The sequence below is a fragment of the Podarcis erhardii genome (assembly GCF_964252035.2).
Source record: "Podarcis erhardii genome assembly, chromosome: 8".
Lineage (NCBI taxonomy): Eukaryota > Metazoa > Chordata > Lepidosauria > Squamata > Lacertidae > Podarcis > Podarcis erhardii.
Genome location: NC_138499.1, coordinates 29,344,371 through 29,363,630, shown reverse-complemented (window position 1 = coordinate 29,363,630; position 19,260 = coordinate 29,344,371). Strand labels below are relative to the sequence as shown.

The window sequence follows — 19,260 nt, the reverse complement described above, 5'->3', positions numbered from 1 at the left end:
TGTGTAGAGCAGGCAGAAGATGCTGAGTACCTCAGATATATGCAGGACCCCTGTGAACCTAGAAGATTACAGATAAATTTATAGATACTGATTTAGTGAAACAATCATCCTAAAACGCTATGAGTCATTTATACCACATGTCCTAATTTCAACGAAAGGAGAAGAATGTGACCTGTAAAATTACCATATTTCATTGCATTAGAGACTTAGGTATAGCTGGTTAGCTGAGGATCTTTCAAAAGAGAGGTTACATGTTTAAGTGAGCTGAATATCTGTAGCTGCATCTTTTCGGTGACAGTCCACAAGGTTTCATGACCTCATTACTTAAAATTCTCAGCACACATTTACCCACCCTTGGAACTGACTTGACTCCACTAAATTATCTTCCTTTGTGCCCAGGCTTCAAAAGGATTCCTTCTGGTATCCTCAGTTTCCATCTTTTACCTTGAGATCTAAGGAGTTATATTAGCTGTGGCTCAAATTTCCCCCAAACATGTGTTTTAAGACTGAGGTTATCCTTCTTTTCTTTGGTGGCTGTACTATCTTTTCTGCAATGAAATTGAAACCTGCAGATTACTTTCATCATGGCACACTGCCTTAAAGCTTGGACCTTCACATGAGGCATATGAGGGTAGTAAGCTGCCACCTCACTTGGAGAGAAAAATAAGCAACTTTGGTAGTTATTGGCATATGAAGATCCTGCTGAGGAGAACCTACTGAAGTCATTTGTAAATCTCCCCATTGCTTGTAGTTCCAGCAATTGGGGTAGAACGCCTCTCAGATTTCTTTAAGTGATAAAAACTCACGGATGATCTGAGCTGATGGCCAAATTGCATATTATGTGGAATACCCATGATTAAGTCTCATGAGATTTTGATTTATTTCCCAAAGCGGTGATGCTGGTGTATTGGGTATTTAACATCCACCCTGCCTACTCATACACACACACACACACAAAAACACAACCACACTATCTGCTATGTTAGAGGTAGCCAACATGCCCTCAATATATTCCTGGACTACAACCCACATTATACTTGACCATTGACCGTGCTGGCTGGGGCTGAATGGCTAGTTGCAGCAACACCATTTGATGAATCTGTTGTATGTTTTCCTCTGCAGAAGAGCTCTGGAGGGCAAAACCTTGGGGGCGAGGGAGTCAGAAAAACAGCTCAGGAAGGAAATAATTAAACACAGGGATAAACACACACATTGCACCTCACCACTTCTGCCATCCAGTTTCATACCCCAACACACACACTTTGCTTGTAGCTTTTGATCATTGGTGTAGCTAAGGCCGGATCTGAGGTCCTGGGTCCCACAGCCCAGGGAACTCCCAAGTGCAGCAGGATACAGACCCATGGCTGGCCATCAAACTGAGTTGGTTTTGATCACTGATGGATCACCTTTGCAGAGAGTGGGACAAGGGGTAGTGTGACCTTGTTCCTGCTTCTTGATCTCTCTGCAGCTTTCAATACCAGTGGCCATGGTATCCTCCTGGACCGGCTCTGTGGAATGATAATTGGAGACGTGGTCTTACAATGCTTCCAGTCCTGTCTATGGGAATGAGTCCAGAGAGGACACTTTTCAGTCCGCTAGTGATGTTAGGTGCCACACTGTACTGTTTAATCCATGACACTATTTAATATCCATATGAAACTGCAGGGAGCAGCCATTAGGAATTTTGGAGCAAGCTGCTATCAAGATAAGATAACACTCAGCATTGGTTCTATATAACACCTAGCTCTGGAGGGGCCGTTTGGCTCTGGGCTGATGTCTAGCAGCGGTGGTGGGATGCATGAGGAAAAATAAGCTGTTCTTGAACCCTGGTGAGATGGAGGCACTGTGAATGAGTGGTTCTTGTGTCTGAGAATTTAGTCAGTTGGCTGCAACTGTGCATGCATGGGCCGACTTTGTACCCAGAAGAGGGTAGAACAGGGCGGGGGTGGGGCATAATAGGGCAGGATGGGCTTATGCATGCTCCACCAATGCGCATGATGACCCAAAACACAACCCCTATACAGATCAGGGTTTGCCTGCACACTTTTTTCGCACCACTTTAAAACATTTTTGTTTAGGCGAGCCTATCCAAACACACAGACATTGACGTGTAATAATCTTTTTTTTTTTTTTTTTTTTTTTTTTTTGGTCCACTGTTAAAATCTTTTGACTGTTTTTGGAATAATAATTTTAATATTCCTTATAAACTACTTGGGTGTTTCATTACAATCAAACGCTATATTGACTTTGTTAAATAAGTAAATTAAAACCACAGTAGTTCAGTCATAATGTACTACAACTGCAGTAGCACCGCTCGCTTTAGCAAGGAATACACGGCAGTTGCTCTGGGTGGATTACAGTCATATTGCCTGGAAGTAATCTATTAATTAGGTTTTGCTGTTATCTTTGAGAAAGGTAATATAAGGGAGAAAGCTAATGTGTCTGCTTTGGGATAAAAACTAATCCTTTTGTTACCATAACAACATCTAGAAAACTCTCTAATCAAATTTCAATCTTAAGCATATAAAGTACTTTAATCGCCCCCCCCCCCCCCATGATAACATTAAAAACAAGACTGGTAGAAACTCTCAGTTCAGTTCCATTATCAGGAGTAGAGTTTGCTTCCGCCAAGGACTGTATTGTATTCCTGGCTAAAAATGTATAAGGGGGAGGACAACACTGTTGAGCTGTATTTAAATTATATATTATATAATAAAATCAAAAGGTGCATAACGGTTACATAGTTCAAACAGATTAATTGTACTGACAAATATTACCCACCTTACATGCCCAAAGGTTCCAGAGATATGATTGTTACTGTTTTAGATTATTCTGTTCATGTGCAGAATGGAAACTGCCCACGTCCACACCAGCATTAGAGAATGCATGAAGCAGTTTTAAACATCATTTTCTGTGATCATCCTAAATTCAAATATATAAAAAAATATAAAAAATGTCCAGTAGCACCTTAGAGACCACCAACTAAGTTTGTTCTTGGTATAAGCTTTCATGTGCATGCACACTTCTTCAGATACCAGATTCTTCAGATACTTCTTCAGATGGTAAAATTATATATTTCAACTGCGTCAGACCAACACGGCTACCTATCTGAATCGAAATTCAGATGTTAGTGGGCCTAGTAACTTCACACACATAAAAAGGCAGTCTTGTGATTGCACATTCCAAATGTCATGTATAAAGGTCACGTGTTCATGCCTGCGAATAGCCCAAATTCCCATTTCTGCCTACCCCTTTCGGAAGGGGAAGCCTCCAGAGGCAAATTGCTGCCATATTTGTATGCAAAAAGTGTGTGTGTGTTTCCTTCCTTTAATGTCCTGGTGCATACAAATAATTCCACGGCCCATTCCCCTCCAACCATAAGAAATCCCTGGGCCTACTAATGTTACTTAGGGATGTATGTATCTGACATACGTTTGAACTTTATTCTGCGTTTGGGTGAGTAATCCTCTCAGGACTGGTGGGCAAATAAGGAAGTGGATTAGTTCAGTGTTGGGAGAACTTCTTCCCTCTGCAGCCCCTGACTGTGTTCTCAGTGGAGAGCAGGCCACTTCCCTGATTTGGAGCTACGGTGGTGCCCTGCAAGATGAACGCCTCGCAAGACGGAAAACCCGCTAGACGAAAGGGTTTTCTGTTTTGGAGGCACTTCGCAAAACAAATTTCCCTATGGGCTTGCTTCGCAAGACAAAATGTCTTGCGAGTTCCTGCGGGGTTTTTCCCCTCCCCCCCCTTTTCCTAAGCCGCTAAACCGTTTATCAGCTGATCCGCTGATAAGCCGCTTATCAGCTGATCCGCTAAAAGCTGCTAAACCGCTAATAGCGCTAATCCGCTAAGCTGTCAATGGGCTTGCTTTGCAAGACGAAAAAACCGCTATACCAAGAGCCTCACGGAACGGATTAATTTCGTCTTGCGAGGCACCACTGTAGCATGTGTAAATTTGGACCCCTGTTCTAGGTAGTGGAGGGTCTCTGCAAGGATGCCAGAATGGAGTTGAGACTTCAGAACCTAACTTATAAAAGGGGCTTGTTATAGAGCAAGTAAGAAAGCTATCCTAGAAGGGGAAGGGTGGGTTGAAAAAGTGGAATGAGGACAAGAGTGCATTCTGAATGATGGGGAATGGAGGAAGTCTTATTACATTTCTGTAATTTGCTGAGTTGGATGGAGAAGGGGGAATCCTCTATGATGGATTAAACTGAAAAGTAGCGGAGAGTCAGGTATTCCCAGACCAAAGTAGGCCATCCATCAGGCAGAAATACAAGGACTCAGGGAGGTCAGGCGTTTCCAGGCTTCAGTAGGACTTCTGCTGAGTAGGACTGTGGGATGTTGTGGTGCAAAGAAGGGCATCCAGCAAGGAGCTTCGAGGGAGACTTTGGTGAAGTGGTTGTCAGTCACAGCATTCTCAAAAGCCCACTGCGGTTAGGGATCTGAGGGCATTTGTGTTTGGAGGGGGTTGGAGTGTTTCCTGTGAAGATGTTTCGTGGAAAACGAAAAGGGTGGAGGTACCACTGATGATTTCTGAAAAGGGGATCTAAAATGTTTGATGATGTTGGCTTGGATTTCATCTGGATGCAGGGAAGCTTGGCTTCCAGCATCTAGGAGCTACATTTCTCTGGTGCATCAAAGTGCTAGAACACCCTCCATTTTGTGTGGAAGGTGGAGGCTGTTCCTGGTATTCGGATCCCATCATCATTAGCTGCCAGGTCCTGACAGCTGCAAGCAGATGATATGGGAGGTGTGTGGACAATATGGAAAGGCTCTGGCAACACTAAGAAAGCATTGTTGTCGAGAGCTGAACATAATGACTATTAGTAGTTCTCACAGAATATGGTCTCTCACCATGACAGCCAGTTAAGAGACAATTAGAGCAAAGAGCTGAAGTGAAAAGCAGCTGTACAGGCAGATAGCTTGAACTTAGGGTATGAACCCTAAAGAAATGTGTTTTAAAGCTATACAAGAGGGAATCAACATTGACAGAAGTGACACTAGGGCATTAGAAAGACTTGCTTTCTCAACTTATTTTGCTCAACCCTTGCTCTTCACTAACCAAGCTCCTACCCCCATTAATTTGGCTTAGTAGAAAGCTTTTATTTTATTTCCTTCCATCCTGAACGATGTATGATTAGCAATACAGCAGAAGTTAAAATAAGCCCTGCTTTAGGGTAAGTGATTGTGGTACGTGTAACAATAAGTACTTAATTGATACTATTTCTTTTTAGTAGCTTTTTTTTTCTGCTGCCACTCCACAAAATAGTCAGTTTTTAATTGCATGTACACTTATTTACTCCACATCATTTCCTTGTCAGTTGTGATTTCCAAAGGAAGAACACTCTGAGGTCACTCAGGAAAATGATATCTGATTATTATATCATTAAAGCAACGTGGCTCCTCAGAGTGAATGGGTTTTCAGGAGAGGTGCTTAAATGTTAACAGGAATGGGGGTGGAGTTCATTTTACCCCCAGGCAGCATTTGAGGCAATGGAGCTAGCAATATCTCCCCAAGATTGGACAAGAATGGTATTACCCCGGCTTTTCACTGAGAGACTGCTGGTTACCTTCTGTCAGTGAACAACTGCCTCACTGCAGAGCAGAAGCACAGCCTTGACTCTTTTGTCTACGTCTCGGAGAGAATTGTTTCTTGGATAGCCGGATTTTCTTCAGGATGACTATGTACAAGAGCAAACGCAGAAACCAAAGGTGTAAGTAGTCGCAATTCATTCTTGCATCTGTGTGCTTTTGTTTGTGCGTATATCAAATATAGAAAAACCGATTCATTGAGGAGGATCGTTCAGGGTGTACGTTTCTCCTAATTTGATTGAAAACTGTGCCTTACTTTTTTTCTGCAGTGGATAAAATAGCACAGGTGGAATTTTTAGTGATTTCATGCTATACTCTCTGTATTTTAGGGGAAGAGGAGATCATAAGAATATGAGGAAAAAATAAGCTCACTTGTTACTATGGAAACCACGAGCAAGTGACTGCTTTATAAAATCAACAAGGAAATGGAGATCAAGTGCTAGTTCACAGCAACATAGCATCCTGTATTTGTATAATTATGATGGGATAGATGGGGGGTTACCCTAAAAATGGGGGTGCAGGGAGGAAGAACAACATTTGCATCACTACATTATTTTATATAACGTGACTTTAGGTAGATAGACATGTAAGGAGTGTGGCTGTTCTCATTTTTGAAGCTCTACTTTTTAAAGGAAGCAGCCGATAAAGCATAAAAGGAGACAGAGAAAATAGAAGAATGTAAACTACACACACACACACACACACACACACACACACACGCAGGCAAAACATACTCCAGGATGAATGAGATGTTATTTCTGTTTTCTTCAAACAAATACAGCATCTGCTTTGGTGTGCTCCTAGTCTAGCCAGGTTTGCACATTTGAGTTAAATGAACAAACTTGTAGGGTTCAAGCTGTCAAGCCCGCAGTAGTGTAGTTAAGATCAAAGGCAGTAATCATCAACAGCAACAAAATCAATAGAAGTTCTGCCTCTGACTTCAAGAGAATTGCCCTTTCAGTCTCTTGCACGCACACAGAAAGGTGGGACTAAAGCGGGAATTATCTTGTAAAATAGATGGAAGACAAAAGGGGGAGGATAAAACACAAGCAAACATAAATATACTATTAATAAGAATTTTGCTATGATCTATTCTTTGTGAATCCCTGCAATTTCGATATACACAATCATACCTCAGCTTTAAGTCCTTGACTTTTTTTTTAAACAAATCCAAAGTGTTAGGGGTTCCTAAAGCAACTTCGGTTTGGGAATGTCTGAGAGGATGAGATTTAATTTGCTTTCTTCCTCTTTACACCATATTTGGGAGAGGGTAGAAAAAAGCGATGCACCCACTGTGAATTAAGAGTTGTACACAATTCAGCTGTCATTTTATCCTTGTTGTTGTTGAGTTCCTCCTGCCCCAAGAATGGCAACAGAATTGACTTGTTCTGCCCCCTGCCACCCATTTAAGTGAATGTTACCCCTTTGCATCATTCCTCCTTTTTGCTTTTTAGTAATTGAAACTGTTTTTAAGTGTGTGTGAGAAAGGCAAGACCTGATTTATCACTCTGGAGAAAAAAAATAGTCCCACCCCATTTGAAGGCAACAGTCCTAAAACTACTCTAGTGGCTCTAGGAATGGTTGTGTAGGAGGACTAATAGTTTCTAATTACATTGCATCAATAAACTTTAGTGTTGCATAACTGGCTATTATGCCAATTGGGAAGTGGTTATTACAGAAGGGATTAATTTATCCTGCATGCTTCATAGTACATAGAAGAAATCCTAAGTGGAAGAAAAATGAACAGAAATCCTAAGTGGAAGAAAAATGAACATTTGGAAGCTGGGTCCATTCCAGTGTTATAAACACAACCAACAATAATGGTTGTAACTATTTCCAAGATCTGCTGGAAGACATTGTGGGGTGTGAGGGAGTATTTGAAATTAAACACATGTTATTTTAAAGGCATTTTGGTAACAAGCTGAAGCACAGCAGTGATTTATTCCTTGTTTGTGGAGCTGTGCTTAGAGTGTTGGACTTGGACTGGGAAAACACAGGAGAAAAATCAAATTAGTCCACTCATGTGAAGGCATCAGCCCTCAAACTACTCTAGTGATTCTAGGAAATGTTGTGTAGGGGGACTCATAGTTTCCAATTACATTGCATACAGGACCACACTCCACCACAAAGCTCACTGGGCAACCTCTTGCCATTCACTGTTCATTAACCCAATGAACTGAAAATGCTGGTGGCAGTGGAATGTACACAGCCCTAAGAGCTGTTCTACAGTGGAGTAGATTCCCTCAGGAGGTTGTGGAATCTCCTTCTTGGAGGTTTTTAAGCAGAGGTTGGATGGTCATCTGCCATGGATTTTTTTAGTTGAGATTCTTGCATTGCAGTGCGTTGGACTACAGTAGATGACCCTCAGGGTCCCTTCCAATTCTTCAATTCTATGATTATAAGCTCCTTTGAGGAGGGGACAGATAAAAATGTAACGAGCAACAAATAAATAAAAGGAACCAAGCTGTATGCTGGTGTGGGCTTCTCTTCCTCCAGGAAATTTTCAGGGTCCAAAATTGAAAGAGTGGTGCGTAAAAGGCACTGAAGTTGGGGAGAGCAAGAGCAGAAGGAATAATAGATACTTAATGGCTATGCACCCTCCTCTAGCTCTAGCTACAGTATGTTGGGTTTAATTGCAGCAGTTCCCTAGACTTTAGGTTGGTTATTTTTACATACAGAGGGACACTCACAAACTACGGCTGGAACTTATTGGGGTCACTTTGCTGCTCCACAATACTGCGTTATCAGGAATGTACTAATTCTAGTTCAAGGGAGAAGGAGTAATGGTTATCTGTGAGGTTGTGGCTGCTTAAACACAGCTTAAAACACAGCTAAGTCATTCCTTTTCTCAGTTTGTGGGGAAGCAGATCTAATGCAGTATATTCCAAGGACTAGATGTGGATTGTGACTGACGTGCTGTGCACACCGCTTTCCAAACCAATGGTGGAGGCACACCAGGTAAAGGGACATGTGCCTTTGCCTACTTCTCCAGATACCCAGTGCTGAACGTTTCCAGATCTAACATACGGGAGCAGGGGCAGAATAAGAAGCTTCTATTCTAAAGGTTAAACACATCTCTCAGGTCTTACAGGTGTCTGGCATTCAGTGTTTTCTGCTGCAACTCCCCACTAGGGTAGGTTTTCAGAAGGAAGGAAGAAGCATACCTGCTTTCAAGGTTCTTTGGGAAGCATTGCTTGTCATAAATGCAGCCCTAAATAACTTCTGTTGGCATTGCTATAAATAATAATAATTTTAGCCTGGGGTGGTGTGTTTTTTTGTGGGTTTTGTAAAACGGGTGGTTCTGCACTTATTTTTTGAAAGCTGCTTTTAAGCTCCTATGCTTATCAGAGAGGAGGGGAGTTAAGAAACAAAAGTACAGTATTACAAAGGTATTTATTTATAACTTGGAAAAGGCATTCATAGTCAGCAGCAAATAAGGCAACTGCGCTTTGTTCGTTTTTTGTCTGATGTTAAATACTGGGTTTGATTTGCTTTTTATTTATGCTTCCCTCCCATAAAAGCTTCTCCAGGTAGCAGAAAGTGTGCAGGCATCTGAAGGAGAGAGGAAAAAGAGAGAGATTTTCTGCTCCATGCAACAACAACAAAAGGACCCTTGAGAGGAAAATATGGCACTTCTTGAAAGCCATTAACCTTTCCACATTCCCAGCAGTGGTGTCTACTTTTTGATACCTCCGTGGAATTGGTTGTGCTACTAGTTTACTGTTGATCCATGCCTTTAAGCTGACATGGCACAGCTGTTTTGCAGCATCTACACTGAAAATGTATGGAAACTGGTTGGAGGTTTAGATAGGTCAGAATGAGGACTTAGGCACTGAAAGCAGAACGGAGAAAGAGTGTTTTGAGATCATTGTTAAGGGAGCATTAGATATCTCAGATACCTTTTTCTTTCTCGCAACCACTAAATACTATGCTGGCAGGACTCAGGATTGTGAGGGTTAGGCAACTTTGGCAGAATCAGGGCTGGCAAGCCTAAACTCAATCAGAAATGCATTCTGGCAGATGCTGTACTCCAAAAGTAAATTTCAAAGGCAGTTCGGAGGAAGAGAGATGAAAGCTAGAGGCTCAAACAGAGATAGGCTGAGGCTGGAGCAGCTTCACTGGAGCAGGCAGGCTGTTGGAACTGAAGTGGGAAAGATAAAATGTAGGAAGCAGATGTTCCAAATTCAAAGTCAACCATACCTGTTGAGTGAAGTCTGTAATATTTCAGGTGGTTTCAGCTGATGAAAGGGCCCTGTGAGGTGACCACCATATTTATATAAGGAAAGGCCATTAGCAAGGTTCATTATTGTCATTCAGAATTACAGTGGTACCTCAGGTTAAATTCTTAATTCGTTCCGGAGGTCCGTTCTTAACCTGAAACTGTTCTTAACCTGAAGCACCACTTTAGCTAATGGGGCCTCCTGCTGCTGCCATGCTGCTGGAGCCCGATTTCTGTTCTTATCCTGAAGCAAAGTTCTTAACCTGAAACACTATTTCTGGGTTAGCAGAGTGTGTAACCTGAAGCGTATGTAACCTGAAGCGTATGTAAACTGAGGTACCGCTGTACTGCATTATAGTCTCATTTTCTGGAGAGCAACTCAGGGACGGAGAAGGGCTAAAGCACACCACTGAGCCCATCAGAGATCTGTGGTGCCTGGTGGATACCATGCAACTATGAAACATCCACTAGTAATATGTGCATCATGTCCAAATTTTGCAAAACTCTATTTCCTTTTCTTCAGACAGAAGTGGATAACCTGCCAAAATGTTACAGGATAGGGGAACAGGCCACCACATTCTGAGATATAAGTTACGTATACCAATAGGCATGCTATTTTTTCAATCTGCTGAGCTGAGCCTGTCTCCAATTTTTGGATACTGTTGTTTTGCTTTATTTATTGTCCTTGATTGTTTAATGTTCTTATTGTTGCAAGTTGCCCTGGGAGATGCATATGCGTTGGAAGGACATCGTATGCCAGGTATGGGTGCTGAAATAAATAAACGGTGACAAAGCATTGACGTGTTGGCACCAGATAAGGATAACCTTAGTCGTAATGAAACCCTTTTGTGTTAAAATTCCAGTCTGTCATAGCATTGCCTCATCTTACTGGAGGTACTCCCAGGTTTGGGGAGCCACCAAATAATATACAGTGGTACCTCGGATTAAGTACTTAATTCGTTCCGGAGGTCCGTACTTAACCTGAAACTGTTCTTAACCTGAAGCACCACTTTAGCTAATGGGGCCTCCTGCTGCTGCCGCACTGCCAGAACACAATTTCTGTTCTCATCCTGAAGCAAAGTTCTTAACCTGAAGCACTATTTCTGGGTTAGTGGAGTCTGTAAGCTGAAGCATATGTAACCTGAAGCGTATGTAACCCAAGGTACCACTGTACATTCACAGACCCTCACACAGATCACCCACTTTTCTTCTCTTCCTACTGCTGCCCCCTGTGATTTCTTCTTAATCTTTCATGGTCCTCTCAGTGGCAGAATCACCCATTTTCTCTTCCCTTGGGTGGGTAGCAAAATGACAGGTTGGCTAGTGCCTAGTGCCTAGTAAAGTGTCACATGACCAGCTCCTCCAAGCCTGCAGTTTGCTTGTCATTTTAATTTGAAGCATTTCTGATCCCAGGGTGAGAGTGGCAGTGTGCTCAGCCAATCAAATGGAGTTCTGAGGTTACTGAGTGCATCATAGTGAAGATGAGCCTCTTCATTTCTCTCATTGGTCCCTAGAACCCAAAACTGTCCTCTGATTGGCTCAACTCACCGCCACCTTTTCCAGGGGTCAGAAGTGTTTTAAAATTAAAATGGCTGGCAGCCAGAGCGTTGATTGATGGTGACTCACTTCCTTTTCTGCTATTATTGGTCATTGCTATAGCACCACTGGACCATCTTTAGGATCATTCAGGAGCCTCCTTTGCTTTTCAGGGGGATCATGCATGCTGTTGTCTGGCTCCACTGAATAATATACATTACCATATAAAGAGAAAGTTTCCTAAAATGAGAAACGTAGGACCCATCAACACTTTCTGGAAAACCCAATTGCCATTGGTTGAGATTCAGCACTAAACTGTGGGTTTTCCCTGAAGAACTGTGGCAAATGAAGGTTAGGATAAGCCCTAAGTCCAGAGTTTAAAATTATCTAACTGCACCAGAGCACAAGAGAATGTAAAAGAGAAATTAAATGTGAATTCTAGCCTATGTAGATTTTGTATTTGCAATACAGACCATTTTAAGGAAAACATCATCCAAGTCACAGGTATAAAAAATTGCTGAAGAAATACCCTTCAAGGTATTGTAGGAGGAAATGAATCTTGATGCTAATGCTGTTTCAGGGCCATGACAAGTCAGTATAATGGGAGATAACTACTGGAAGACTTAAAATCGGATCTAACATACATACTTGTATATCATTGTGTGGTCAAGGTAGCATTGTGGTCCAGATTGGGTTTTATTTCCATTGTCCTTTGAAATGACCTTGAAACTCAAATGTTATTTCCTCCCTGCTTTTTATACACCCATGAAGTGTGTTCATCTTACAAAAGAAGGCTTTGTGTCTGAAGCTTCAGCCTTGAATAGTCAGATTGTTTCCCCATCAGATCCTTAAGTGGGCTCATTTGTTGTAGGGCTGCAACCTCATGCAGTTCTGTACTTCCCTTGGTTTCCACCTTCCCTGTAGGACAGGTAGCTTGGAAGAACGGACCAGCAATTTAGCCAGTTCCCGTTAATACTGGAAACAGGACCTTCTGTCCTGTTTGACCTTGAGCTTTGCTGGGATTTAAAACAATGAACTTCTTATTCCTCTTACAAGCTCTGATGCTCAATGTGAATTGCAATTCACCGCTGCCAGGTTTTCTCCACAATCTCCACATTTCAAAGAAATTCCCCGAAGGTGGTAAGCTATGATTTCCTCTTTACACTAGCAATGAGTTGAGGTGCTAAGTGCTCCCATGTGTCACACAAATACCTGAAGTAGTCATGGTTCCTCTGTTGTGTTGCATTAAGTTTAATTGTTGGTTTATTTCAGTAAACAAGGTGACATTTTAACCACCCCAAACTGGAGCACAGTGAAGACATTCACTAATTAGGAAGAACAAAACAAATTCCTTCCAGTAGCACCTTAAAGACCAACTAAGTCAGTTCTTGGTATGAGCTTTCGTGTGCATGCACACTTCTTCAGATACACTGAAACAGAAGTTTCTAGACCCTTCTATATAGTGAGAAGGTGGGGAGGGGTATTACTCAGAAGGGTGGTGGGAATGGGTGATTGGCAGATAGCTGTGATGAGCCTGTTGACGACTCTTAACGACTGCAATAGGTCTTACAGGAAAAAGCAAGGGGTGAAAAGGTGAAAAATGGCTTTGTCATGTATAATGAGATAAGAATTCAAGGTCTTTGTTCAGACCAGGTTTCTCCATGGTTTTAAGTTTGGTGATAAGTTGTAATTCAGCAGCTTCTCTTTCCAGTCTATTTCTGAAATTCCTTTGTAGTAAAACAGCTACTTTGAGATCTTGTATAGAATGTCCTGGGAGATTGAAGTGTTCTCCTACTGGTTTCTCTGTCTTGTGATTCCTGATGTCCGATTTATGTCCGATTTATGTCCATTCTATACAAGATCTCAAAGTAGCTGTTTTACTACAAAGGAATTTCAGAAATAGACTGGAAAGAGAAGCTGCTGAATTACAACTTATCACCAAACTTAAAACCATGGAGAAACCTGGTCTGAACAAAGACCTTGGATTCTTATCTCATTATACATGACAAAGCCATTTTTCACCTTTTCACCCCTTGCTTTTTCCTGTAAGACCTATTGCAGTCGTTAAGAGTCGTCAACAGGCTCATCACAGCTATCTGCCAATCACCCATTCCCACCACCCTTCTGAGTAATACCCCTCCCCACCTACTCACTATATAGAAGGGTCTGGAAACTTCTGTTTCAGTGTATCTGAAGAAGTGTGCATGCACACGAAAGCTCATACCAAGAACTGACTTAGTTGGTCTTTAAGGTGCTACTGGAAGGAATTTGTTTTGTTTTGACTATGGCAGACCAACACGGCTACCTATCTGTAACTGGGACTAATTAGGAAGAATAGCTTCAGCATTTATTTTCCTGATTTGCTGTGCCCTTAACTTTGTGGCACATCAGACCATTATATGGTTTTAAACAGTGGCTGTCAGGTTTCAGCACAACTCATGCATGCTTCCTTTAGGCATTATCTGATACCATTCTCTGATGCTGTGCAGAGGGTGGGCAGAAAATATATTGGAATCTACTGGCAGATATCTGGGTGATTTGCAGTGAATCAATAGCAAGAACAAGGAAGCTCCTTCAATTCTAAATCGGACTGCTGAGATGAAGAAAGCCTGAGGGTGGGAGACCAGAGTGGAATCCAGTGTAGCATCCAGAGTGGAATCCAATGAAGTCTGTCCTTCTATCAGAGCAAAGATGCTTCCTTGCACAATGGAATGCTCTCCCTCTCTCCTCCTGGACCAAGCATGTGCTCAGAGGCACCTTATTCCTTAATTCTATGGGTGGTAGAATCAGAGATAGCATGCCTCTGAATACTACTGTAGTTTCTGGGGAAGGGCAGCTGGAGGGGGCTATTGCACTTACATTTGGCTCGTGGACCCCACACGGGCTCTGGTGCTTTGCCACTGCAAGGACAGGATGGTAGATAAGCCTTTAGTGTGAGGACCTATCAGGAATCTTCTTGCATTCTTTCCTCCCTGGCAAAGAAAAGCTACTTGAAGCAGAGCTTGGAGAGTGATGGGCAGAGACAACAAAGCTGAGGTAGATAGCTAAATAGTCAAGCCACAGATCTAGCTATCTAATTTTGATCCTACCCTTCGTCCAAGTAGCTCTGGGTGGCCTGCAGCATGGTCCACCCTCCTGGGAAGTAGGTTAGGCAGTGACCCAGTGAACTTTGTGGCCAAGCAGGAATTTGAACCCACATCTTCCTAGTTTAGCCACTACATCATACTCACTATGTATGAGCCAGCTTTGTATGTCCAGCAACTTACAAAAAGTTTGATAAGGCTGAAATGCATCTTGTGCAAAAGATAAATTTGTTTGGTGTGTGCTTTAAACCCTCAACAACCTGATCTCCAGGTGTTTTTGAATAGTGAGTCTTGTGATCCATAACATCTGGAAGGAGCCAGGTGGACAAATCAAATACATGGCACCCCTCTCCCAGGAATTGCTGGTGTTCATGCACAAAATAATATATTTCTGCAACTGTCCTAAAATGTAAATTCTTATTTAGTGCAATTTTGTTACTAGCCTAATCTTTATGCTTCTTCTTGAAATACAAAAGTGAATTCTGGTTTAAAAGAGAACAAAAGGTCAGACCCAACCATTTGTAAAGCTCATCAGAACTGCTGTTTACATCTCTATTATGCTGATAAACATTAGCTGTTTGGAAAACCTAATAATCTGATTCATAAACAGCTCACACAAGCTGGTTTAAAACTTCTCTGGCTGCCATCAGAGAAGTAACCTTAAATTTTAACTAATGAAAGTACGAATTGCTGCAGCTGTATGCAAATTGGAAGTGAGGATTGAAATTTATATACAGCGCTCAGAATAATTGGCTTTTCCAAAACAATTGCTTTTAACAAACTGACACCTGCGTGACTGAAAATAACTAGGCTTTGTATCTAAAAACCCCAACAGAATAGATAGCTGAAGCAGTGCTTTTTAGTGTGCTTTGAATAATTTCCTGTATCTTAATAACATTTCCAACACAAGTGACACTTGAGAAAGAAAGAGTCGTGGCTGACAGAAAAATAAAATGCTCCTTGATTAGATGTAACCTGCCACTACAGTTCCACTGTCTTAAGTCAATTGCAGAATTGGCTTTCATGAACAACTCTGAGGAAAAGAAGGTCAGGCATCTGTGGAGGATGCTTGGATACAGTGGACAACATTTTGTACATTGCCACCTTGCAGGAGTGAGGAGAAATCTATGCTGCCTTTCTTGAGTCACTCTCGGCTTTTGCTCTCGTAGAACAGGGTCTACTCCTGAACAAATTGTCCCAATCTAGTATTAATGGGCATATTTTAGTACTGATTAAGAACCTATCTGTATTCAGGCCACATAATAAAGGTTAGAGATGGGGAGTAGGGACAGTTTGAACCTTGTAGATCTCATAAAGGTCATTTGTAGAGCTTGAAATGGTGCAGGAAAGGGCAACTAAAATGATCAAAGAGCCTGAAAAACTCCCTAGGAGAAAAGCTTACAATGTTTGAGGCTTTTCAGTTAAGACAAAAGCAGGAACTGGGGAAATGATACTAAAATGAAGGGTCAGCTAATTAAGCTCAATTCCAGAACATCCAGGAAAGACAAAACGAAGGATTTCTTCACACAATGCATAGTTAAACTCTGGAATTCCTTCCAGCAATATGTGTTAATGGGCACCAAAGGACCTCCAAAAACCTGGATGTTATAAGTATGTGAAGATGCATATGTAAAGACACATTAAAAGCCACCAAAGTGACTCTAAAATACATGCACAATATAATAACTTTTTTTAAAAAAAAGCTTTGCCAGTGATATTGCATGCTCAAAATCCATTCACCCTAAATAGTCTGCACATTGCTGATCCTGCACAGGCCATTTAGGGAAAATTGAGAAGATCCCTTTTCCCAGATCGTAGGTTTAAAACAACAACAACAACAACAACTTGTCCAAGGAACCCTTCTACAGACGACCACACCTTGGAACAAGAGTATTGCAAGGCTGGTAGCACCAGATAAAATTCTGAGCACAACCCCGATATATAAGTCAGAGCATACAAGGCTCTGGGTAGAAGTTACTCATCAGGAGAGCGGTTCTGTAGCATAAAACAGCAGCCCTTTGGGTGGTTACAATATACAGCTGTCTTTTAATTTTGTGGCTCATAGCTATGTGCAAACTCTTAAAAAAATAATTTCCCAGAGATGATAATCTTCAAAAGACCCTGTCATGCAAGGGAAATTGAAACTCTTAAAATGAAGGGAAAAACAATAATCTCATTCACCTTCATTTCTTTTCCTCCAGAGATGGTTACTGGCTTGCTTCTCAGATGGTTTCTATTGCTTGTTTTGTGTTCGCTTTTTTTAAAAAAATGGATAATTGCAACCTTTGTAGGAAAAGATAATTGCACTTATAGCCTGCAGTGGTGGTGCAAAGCAGGCATTCAAGTGCTGTTGAGCTCTGTTGACAATTTGAGAATGATAACGTAACTACCTTACCCGCAAACAAATGTAACTTTAGGATTAATGGTGTCTGTATTCCTCAGACGGTGTCCCAAAGGCTTAAACTGACAGAGTTGTAAATGAGTTTGGACAGAGATTTCTCATCACAAGCACTGGGTAATATTATCTCCCTCACACATAAGCACTTTATACTTTTTATTTGTGTCTGCCACATCCTGCTCTCGTACGTCAGTGATTTTCCCTGCCTGCAAGGTCACATCCTGGTCTCCCCATGTTCCTGCCTGTTTCCTGTATGCTTGGAAGAACTGGGCAACTATTAATGAAAACCTTAACAGGAATTGTAAAATTTATCTTATAGAATCTATTATTATTATTCACTCTCTCTCTCTCTCGGGGAGGTTACACAGCATATATGGCTGTGAATGTGTATACATACTGGGTGTTACCAGTATCATGTAGATCTGGAGTGTCAGATTGTTGATCAGGATCTACTGGTAGATTTCTGGGTGATTTGCAGTAGATCAAATGGGAGCCTCTCCACTTAAGTGGAGAAGCATGGGGTAACCAGAACATAAGAAGAGCCTGTTGGATCAGACCAGTGGCTCATCTGCTCCAGCATCCTCTTCTCACAGTGGCCAAACCGATACATTTGAGAAGTCTGCAAGCAGGACATCAGTACAATAGCACTCTGCGTACCAGCGATTCCCAACAGCTAGTATTCAGAGGTATCCTGCCTCTGAGAGAGGAGGGAGAACATAGCCATCATGGCTAGTAGCCGTTGATTGTCCATGAATTTATTATTATTATTATTATTTGTTGATTTTTATATAGTGCCCTATACCCAGAGGTCTCAGAGCAGTTCACAAAAAATATCACAATATATAAAATAAAAATAAAAACAATAACTCAATAATACCCCCCCACACACACACACAAAAGAGCCACATTTTAAAAGGGTATAGGATGTTGATCAGGTCAGCCAAAGGCCTGGTTAAAAAGGAATGTTTTTGGCTGACTCCTAAAGCTGTATAATGAAGGTGCCAGGCGAGCTTCCCTGGGGAGAGCATTTCCACAGATGGGGAGCCACTGGAGAGAAGGTCCGTTCTCATGTTGCCACCCTCCTGACCTCTTGAGGAGGCACATGAAGGAGGGCCTCAGAAGATGATCTCAGGGTCCTGGTAGGTTTGGCTGCAAGAAACATAATTTGACTGTGAGATCAGTTCACATTCCTATGCTCAGAAAGTGTTCAGAGGTGCCCTGTTTTGTAAATAAATAATTGTCCACATTTGAGCATTTTACTTAGCTTTGAATCCACTTTCCCCCATTTGAATTAAGCCAGAATAGTCCACACCTGCACACATTTGTATATGAGGAACAGCTTTTGGTCCTTTCCCATTCATACTAGTATGTGCTCCCTTTTGCATTTGTCCCTGCCTTCTAATTTCTTAGTTCTGTTTTGCTGATGAAGTGCTGACAGGGCATGTGCACAGATAACTATGTGCACATCATCATCATCATCATCATCATCATCATCATCCAGAAAATGCACAAAAGCACATAATCAGGCAATTGTAAATTCTTACCACACACTTTTGCAATTTTCTGGTTTTATGCAAATCTGAGGGATTAAAAGAGGCAGGGGAATGTAAGGCGTCCACTCCTCTGTTCAGGAGTGTGCCAGGATCACAAGGAAGAAATTAAAGCAATTGGAAATTCTTGGCACACACTTTTCAGATTGCTGTGCAATATCTGGTGTAGAATTTTTTTATGTGGTTTGCTTGTGTAGTTTTCTGATTTTGTGCAATCTGAGGGATTGTGTGGGGGGGGTAGGGTAGGAGGGAGGGAGGGAGGGGGGCACCATTCAGGAGCCCACCAGAAATAATTAAGGCCACAGCCAGAAAAGAAATAAAAAGTGTACACTTTTCAGCTTGCTGCTGTTGTAAACATTTTTAATATGATTTGCTTGTGCAGTTTCAGTCCCCCAACCATTCCTGCCACCATCCACTGATGCTGCCCACCTCTTCCCGCTCCATGGCTTCTACTTACTTGACTGCTGCTATATTGTGGAAAGTGGACTGCTTGAGCTGGGACCCAGATCATTTCCTCTTTCCAAATAGCCATAAACAGATGGTGAGAAGTCTACCGACCCCCAGCTTTGGCCCAGCATTGGGAGCAGTAGCCAGTTCTTCTCTCTTCCTCTCTACCCAGCTGGTCCCCAGATTAGATCTACTATTCCTATCTTGAAACCTCAGTGGCCTTGGTCCACCTTGTTTTCAATTCTGCTGTGGCCTGCACCCCTAGCATATTTTCCTAAGCAGTTTTATTGCATGTGTGGATTCCCCTGCAGGAAACAGGCACATGCAGCCAAAGTGGGGCTGTTTGAAAGCCCTCTTACAAACAGTTCTCTTTGCAGAAGCTACCTGCCTATCCTCCTACCCACCCAATACCTCGCCCCCTGACAACTCCAGATC

At 42.0% G+C, this 19,260-nt stretch overlaps 1 protein-coding gene across 5 annotated transcripts in view; it reads left to right on the top strand.

Annotated features, from left to right (window-relative positions):
* RALYL (RALY RNA binding protein like) overlaps positions 1-19,260 on the top strand; it is a 260,680-nt gene that overhangs the window by 194,735 nt on the left and 46,685 nt on the right. The window contains exon 1 of one of the 5 annotated variants that reach the window (XM_081874667.1): positions 5,463-5,714. The exons of the other annotated variants lie outside the window; for them this stretch is intronic. Coding sequence (XP_081730793.1) covers positions 5,678-5,714 — 37 coding nt within the window. The 5' untranslated portion in view covers positions 5,463-5,677. Of the gene's footprint in view, positions 1-5,462; positions 5,715-19,260 lie in introns of those variants that run through there. 5 annotated transcript variants of the gene reach the window in all.